Genomic DNA, 7,794 nt, shown 5'->3' with positions numbered 1-7,794 from the left:
ATTGCAAGGTATTGCATCCAAAAGAATTCCAGTGGGACTTCCAGCTCGGCATTCACGTTTTAGTTTTCCGCCGACGTTTAATACAAAGAAGAGGCCACGTGCAGAGAAATCCATCATGCTAATAAAGACAAATGACCTTGAAAATAAGTGAACATTGTGTTTGAGCGGTTTCAAAAGAGATAGTTAGAGATAATGTGGAGCATGTTTGGAGAGGCCTGAAAAAATCATAAAGATTTGATTCTTTATATATGATTCTTTGACTCCTTTTGTCAAAGGTTGGATCTCTTGCCGGTGTAACACACCCCTTATTGCCAGATAAACATGTTATACAGAACATCAACATGCATCACAGACCTGGAGAGAAGAACTATAATTCAAGCCAGGTTAAAGGTGAGACTCTCTAAACAATCCGGTCAATGTTTTATATATTTTAAAGGTATACTGTATATAATAAAGAGCAAAAATGCTTTAACATTATCTTTCATGGTATATTTAAAGTCATTTATTATTACTTAAAAATGGAAAATTTAAAAACAAACAAACCAATCTGTCATCATTTACTCATTTACTTACTCATGTAACAGTAAATACATTAATAATATTACAAAAGATTTATGTTTTAGGTAAATGCTGTTCTTTTGAACTTTCTATTCATTAAATAATCCTGAAAAAAAAAGATCCAGGAGATCCAAGATCCAAAACAAATCTTGGTTTCCACAAAAACATTAAGCAGCTGTAAAAGCTTTGATAATAAGAAATGTTTCTTGAGCAGCAAATCAGCATATTCAAATGATTTCTGAAGGATCGTGGGACACTGAAAACTAGAGTAATGATGCTGAAAATTCAGTTTTGCATCACAGGAATAAATTACATTTTAAAATATATTTCAATAGTAAACAGTTGTTCTAAATTGCGATAATATTTCACTATTACTGTTTTTACTGTATTTTTGATCAAATAAATGCAGCCTGGTGAACAGCTTTTCTTTCAAAAACCTTTTTAAATCTTACAGACCCCAAACATTTGAAAAGTAGCGTACATTACATATCTAGCATAAAATGATATTTCTCATTGTTTTTCAGGAGAAAACACTAATCAGATCAAATACCAGCCACATTTCCTCTGTTCCCCTCGGCCCAACAGGGCAGACCTGGGCCCTCTACCACCCATAATGGATGGTTTGGTACATGTACAAATCCAGGAGAAAACTCAGGCGGCATCAGGTAGAGTTCATAAAACACAAATGACACTAAAGATCAGATAAACGTTGACTATTCAAAAGCAGTTCTTGATTAGATCAGCAAATCCTGTGCAGCACAGCAATGCCAGTGAACACAATGAACAAACTCAAAATATATTACAGTGTTTGTGCCAGTGTTTAGTTCAAATCCATTCAGACGTTGAATGTTTACATCTTTAAGAAACGCATATCAGATACCTGCCTCTGAATGCACTCCATTCATGCCGGGACTAAAAGCATTAAGTTTGGAAAATCCTTCCCATTGCCAAGAGGAAGAAAAAACTGATTCCTAAAGCGTAACCAGTACAACCACAAGCAGCTTCTTCAGCTTCTGCTCGTTTTGAAATATAATTGGACACACAGAATAATGGTTGTCCTTTAACTTAATGTCTATAATGATCTTGACTCCAGATGAACAAATGACCTTTAAGACCAAAGAACAGAAAGAGCAACTGAAAGAGAAGCCAAAAGAGAGAAAAAGACCAGTAAAGAGTCTCAGGATAGCGGCTGACACATGCAGAGCTCACATGAGTCCGATTCCTGAGACAGAACCTGCACATCGGACTGAAGATCAAACAGAGACTCCAGCAACCAAAAAAATCACCTCTACAGTATGTTCATCTGGCTCTTTTCCTCTCTTTTCCAACAGTGACCTGAAATTCCCTCTAACCATTTAATTGACACTGTGCTTTTGGCATCATAAGACCAGACACTTGGAAAGGTCTACTCATAAGTAAACATCTGACCTTTAACAGCATCTGATTTCATTTTCTTGGTTAATCTCTGTCACTGATGTAATATACTGCTGTTTATGTGAAGAATTTGGCTTTTGAACCTTTACAATGAAAAACGTGGAGCAGAAATGTTAAGCCGAAGTATACTTTTTAGTCCATGTGTTTTTCCAAACTACGTGACCATAACTTCAAAACTCAGCTAAAGAGCTTTTCATTATTTTTCTCTGACATATACCAGATACTCCCACATCTGATCGACCATCCTAAGGATCTAAACAACCGTGGGAAGCGCAGCCGGATGGAGAGTGGATGTGGTGTTGGAGAGATGTGCACTCTGAGGTCAGTGTATGTGGATTCGTCTTTGGAATGCAGCCCACTCTCACGGGTCAACTACTACGGTGGACACATGGAGGGATCCCGCCAGAGTAAGACAAGAACTAAATCAGTGTTTAGTGACCATTTAAAGTCCATAAAATCCATATGTGACATCCTGATGCAAGCACGAAGTCATAAATCTGATGTTCTGCAAACTGTGTTTGTCTTAGTGAGACACTGCGGAGGTGAAACTCACATGAGGAGAGTGAATATAGAAACCGATCCCAGCTTCACCGTTTTCCACTTACCGCCCATTAACCAGAGTCCACTGGTCAACTCAAGCTCTGACATCACTTTAACAATGGTAAGAATTCAGCATTTGGCAATTACAATAAAAAAAATGTCTGAAGACACATTTATCTCAACCGTAACCTTAAACCGATGTATTCTTATAAACAAACCTAAAAAATCTTCATCTCATTTTCCACTTTTAACTTCTGTGATGATAACATCTTGACTAAATTTGTCAAACATTTTCAAAATATTACTGAAATATGTATTGTAAGAACACCTGGGGCTCTTATTCAAACCTCAAATGTGCAAATATGCAAACCTCAAAATCACATAAACCTACAAAAATTTATTTTTGTTCTCTCTGTTCCATACCTTTCTGCATTTTAACATCCACTCTAGTTTCTGTACTACTCCAGACTATGTTTCCACAGTGTGATACTGCAGATATTGTTGATTATATTGAATAATATATATTATTATTATTGAACAATAATATTGAACAATTTATAAGAACAATTTTCTATTTGAATGTAATTTATTTCTGTGACGCAAAGCTGAATTTTCCACGTCATTCTAATATGCGGATATTTCTTATTATCATCAATGTTAAAAACAGTTGTGCTGCTTAATATTTTTGTGGAAATTGTGATACATTTCCAGGATTTTTGATGAATAGGAAGTTCAAAAGAACAGCATTTATTTGAAGTAGAAATCTCTTGTAACATTTTAAATGTTACTTTTAATCAATTTAATGTATCTTTGTTGAAGAAAAGTATTAATAGTTTAAGGTAATCAATTATTTAAGTGTTTAATCGTCATGTCATAGCTACGCAAAGATTTGATTTCAAAAACAGTATCATAGCTATTAAACTATTTCTTATGATTTTTTAAATCTGTATTTAACCTCAGAACGATCTAAAAGTAAAAAGTGGTGCTAAAGTCTGATTTTGTTAACCCTGCCTGCTTTAAATGTTTCAAAATGATTTACAGTTGAAAACATTTGTTAGAAATTTAGAAAAGTAATCAAAAAGTAATCAAATGTAATCAGTTACATTACTTTAATAAAGTAATTGAAATAGTTGTACTACTTATTACATTTTAAATAGGGTAACTTGTAATCTGTAACCGATTACATTTCCAAAGTTACCTTCCCAACACTGTGTAAGTGTTCTGAAACAACAAAATAACCTTGTCTCTTGTAAATTCCCCCCCACCCAAAAAAACGTGCATGTAATTCTTTTGGAACTGTCTTGAAGAATCAAACAGAAATAAAAGAGAAAAAAAGCAGCTGTGAGAATTTACCAAAAAGGGACCTACACGTACATCTCCCTGACATCAAAGTGGGAACTACACATGAAAACCCCTCGGAGAGACGCATCCACAACAAAGTGCTGCTGCTTTTCCCTGCGCAAACAGAACATACAGACACCAATCAGCCAGAAGGTACGCAACATCACATTGCATACTATTACCAATAAATACAGCATAACACGTTAGTTCATCATGTCGCATTTCACTAACCATTCTTTCTTTATTGTGCCTCAGATGACCTCCACAGAACCCCTGTAAAAGAGACTGAGCCACGTGGTGATTTGGAGCATGCAGTAGGGATAGACCAAAGAAAACAGGACCCTCTCTCTGACAGCAAGTGCAGGATTATAGAGATGAACCTCAGACATGTCATGTGGTCTGATGATCTAGGAAAAGGAGGTAATGATAGATGTATTTATTATTCAGGTTTAACAAAGCACAGCTGCTGATTCACATATGACTCACAACATATTTGCTGAAAGATATATGACGACTCATGATGCATGAGCTTTACAAAAACAATCCATCATAGCAAGATCATTTTTGTGATATTATCTTTTTGAATATAAACCTTTATGCCCAGTGCTGTACAACTGAAGCATTAGCCAATAAACACAAAAACTGGTGCTGGAATTCAATGCAAACTCAAAAACGTGTCAAACATTTTCAGAAGACAAAACAGATCTAATATTCCTGAAATACATATTGTAAGAACACCTGGGGCTCTTATTCAAGCACAAAACTCAAAATGACTCACCCTGAAAGTCAACGGCAGTGCGGTATTGAAAACTGGTGAAGTGATGAAAAAATACAAGCACACTGCCAAGACTCTGACTTGAACACATTACCAATGTGTCTGGAATCAAGTGATCCTGCTAGAATTTTATAATAAAGTTCAAAAACACAATAGTTCAGATCAATACAGTTTAAATGTACTTTTTCAGTAATTGTTCGATTTAAAATAAACAAAAAAAAATTCAGTATTGGGGTGTACTGGCCTGTCACACTTTATGGTGGATAAAGGTAAATTAATTAAATGAGTGGAATTAACAAAATCACTAAATATCAATATTGTGAAATATTATTACAACTGAAATTAAGTTTTCTTCTTGAATATATTTTAAAATGTAATTTATTCCTGTGATGCAAAGCTGAAATTTCAGCATCATTACTCCAGTCTTCAGTGTCACATGATCCTCCAGAAATCATTCTAATATGCTGATTTGGTTAAATGTCATTTCCTTAAGTGACAGCTTAATTATTTATTGACCCTTCACTGGCCATAGCACAATCCAACACAAATAATGTTTATTTAAAATGTATGATTATTTATTTAAATAAAATTTAACATTAAGGTTAAATTGATTAACAATAGTTAATGCATTAGGTATCATGAACCAACAATGAACAATATTTTAAAGTTTAATTTAAGATTAAGTTTAATTTTTAAATTTTAAGTTTAAGTGTATTGTGGCCTAGTGGTTAGAAAGTCAGACTCGTAATCCAAAGGGTTCGAGTCTCGGTACTGGCAAGGTCTGTAGGTGAGGGGAGTGAACGTACAGTGCTCTCTTCCACCTTCAATACCACGACCCTTGAGCAACGCACTGCAGCAAAAATGGCTGCCCACTGCTCCGGGTGTGTGTTCACGGTGTGTGTGTTTGTTCACTACTCACTGGTCTGTGTGTGCACTTAGATGGGATAAATGGGATGGGTCCCATACATCCCGAGTATGAGACACCATACTTGGCCACATGTCACATCAATAAAGAAAAAAAAATTACATTTTGAAATGAATGCTGCAAAAGTACTTAAATTAATAAAAAAGTTGTAAAAGTATTGTGATACCTAATGCATTGACTAATATTAATATATTAATTAATTAAACCTTACTTTTGTCATGTTTTGTTTGTGTTTTTCAGTTTAGAGAAACTAAACGGAAAAAGATTTATATATCTTATTTTGATATTACCCTTATTCCTTCCTCTGTTTGAGTTTGATTATCACCATGGTTACTGATTATGTTAATCACCTGTGTCTTGTTTAGCTGCTCATTATCTCATCCTTGTGTCTTTTGTTTCCTTGGTTCTTCATCCGACCTTGTCAATATATAACATCTCAGGTTACTTATGTAACCATGGTTCCCTGAGTAGGGAACGAGACACTGCGTCCTCTAGGGGTCGCTATGGGGAACGCCTCGTCGTGACCCGTGTCTGAAGCATACATTGAAAAAACACCAACTCGGGAGCACACATAATTCACTTCTTCTTCTGAAGTTTGCGTCCGCAGCATGACAAGAAACCTAGAGGACGCAGTGTCTCGTTCCCTACTCAGGGAACCATGGTTACATAAGTAACCTGAGACATTCCCTTTCATGGGAACTTCGAACTGCGTCCTCTAGGGGTCGCTACGGGGAACAGTATACCCACACCACCATGCTGAGGGGAGTGCATGAGACGTTCCCTTTCATGGGAACTTCGAACTGCGTCCTCTAGGGGTCGCTACGGGGAACAGTATACCCACACCACCATGCTGAGGGGAGTGCATGCCCGAAACCATGGCGAGCACTAAGTACCAACTCCACCATATTACTATGGGAGTTGCCCCTGGGACGTTTAGACGGCTGTCAGTGACGTTATTCCCTACGGCCAAAGGCCTAGGCTACATACCCCAAAAAACTTACCTGTTAGGGCCAGACTCCTGGGCCCGGGGTAGAGCTCAAGGCTTGGAATCAGGAATAGATTCCTTTAAGGGAATACGACCAAGAGCCTAGAATCATATTAGTCTTGGCCTGTCACACAGGGGCTACCGCACGTTTCTCTTTGTATGTGCTGAAGGAACTGTCTCAACAGACCCCTAGTAGCAACACCCTGTTAAAGTAGGTATCCAGAGGATACATAAGAGGAGTGGTGTCCAAGGCGGAACCGGGGTTTTAAACCACTCAGAAAGAGCACGAAACTGTTGAGCGTAGCTCTTACTGTACAGGTTTTTAGAAAAGTGGGCAAAACATAACGTGCACTCTTACCACTTATGTGGATTTTAGAAAGTGGGCAAAGCCTAACGTGGCACACTTACCAGCTATGTGGATTTCAGAAAGTGCGCAAAACATAACGTGCACACTTACCACTTATGTGGATTTGTAGAAAGTGCGCAAAGTTTAACGTGTGCACTTATCATAGTATTTTTGATTTTAGAGTTTCCCAAGCATCTGTTTACAGATACCCGGAAGTACTGGGCCAACGGGAGAGGCAAGCTCAAATACAACCCTCAATGATGAGGGGAGCTATGCTTCCAGAGTGTGTCAACAGAGCCAAACTAGTTGAGAGGAGCCCAAGGTACCGGGGGTCTAACCAACTCAGAGAAAGAGAACGAGGTCAATAACGCGTAACCCCTACCATACAGGATTTCAGAAAAGTGGCAAAGCATAACATGCATACTTACCACTTATGTGGTTTTTAGGAAGTAGGCAAAGCATAATGTGCACATTTACCAGCTATGTGGATTTTAGAAAGTGCGCAAAGCATAACGTGCACACTTACCACTTATGTGGATTTGTAGACAAGTGCGCAAAGCTTAACGTGTGCACTTACCAAAGTATTTGGATTTTAGAGTTTTCCAAACATCCGTTTACAGCACTGCCCGAGACAGCATTACACAGGAAGGTTCTTGTAATGCCACCTATAACTCCCGCTCGATTCCTCAGCAAGAGGGGATATCTTGGTGATCGGGAAACCCTTCAGGGCGACCCAGATATGGTAGACCAGTCAGGGTAGCATGAAAGCGTAACCCCAGCCCGGACGTCCAGGAAATTTTTGCAGTGACGCGCCGGGGGCCTGATGATCACGAAGGCTCCCGCAGAAGCCTGTGTTATGGCCGCATGATCCAGGAAGTATGAAGCCGAAA

General features: G+C 37.9%; 1 protein-coding gene across 1 annotated transcript in view; it reads left to right on the top strand.

The window, feature by feature from the left end:
• Positions 1 to 7,794, top strand: part of LOC107593014 (trichohyalin-like) — a 34,978-nt gene that overhangs the window by 6,858 nt on the left and 20,326 nt on the right. Inside the window, exons 7-11 of the mRNA XM_016282597.1 lie at positions 1,652 to 1,851; positions 2,213 to 2,399; positions 2,520 to 2,653; positions 3,840 to 4,026; positions 4,129 to 4,293. Coding sequence (XP_016138083.1) covers positions 1,652 to 1,851; positions 2,213 to 2,399; positions 2,520 to 2,653; positions 3,840 to 4,026; positions 4,129 to 4,293 — 873 coding nt within the window. The remainder of the gene's footprint in view (positions 1 to 1,651; positions 1,852 to 2,212; positions 2,400 to 2,519; positions 2,654 to 3,839; positions 4,027 to 4,128; positions 4,294 to 7,794) is intronic.

The sequence above is a fragment of the Sinocyclocheilus grahami genome, unplaced genomic scaffold (assembly GCF_001515645.1).
Source record: "Sinocyclocheilus grahami isolate Dianchi unplaced genomic scaffold, SAMN03320097.WGS_v1.1 scaffold162.1, whole genome shotgun sequence".
Taxonomy (NCBI): Eukaryota; Metazoa; Chordata; class Actinopteri; order Cypriniformes; family Cyprinidae; genus Sinocyclocheilus; species Sinocyclocheilus grahami.
Note: the sequence above shows the minus strand (reverse complement) of the source record. Positions and strands in the feature narration are given on the sequence as shown.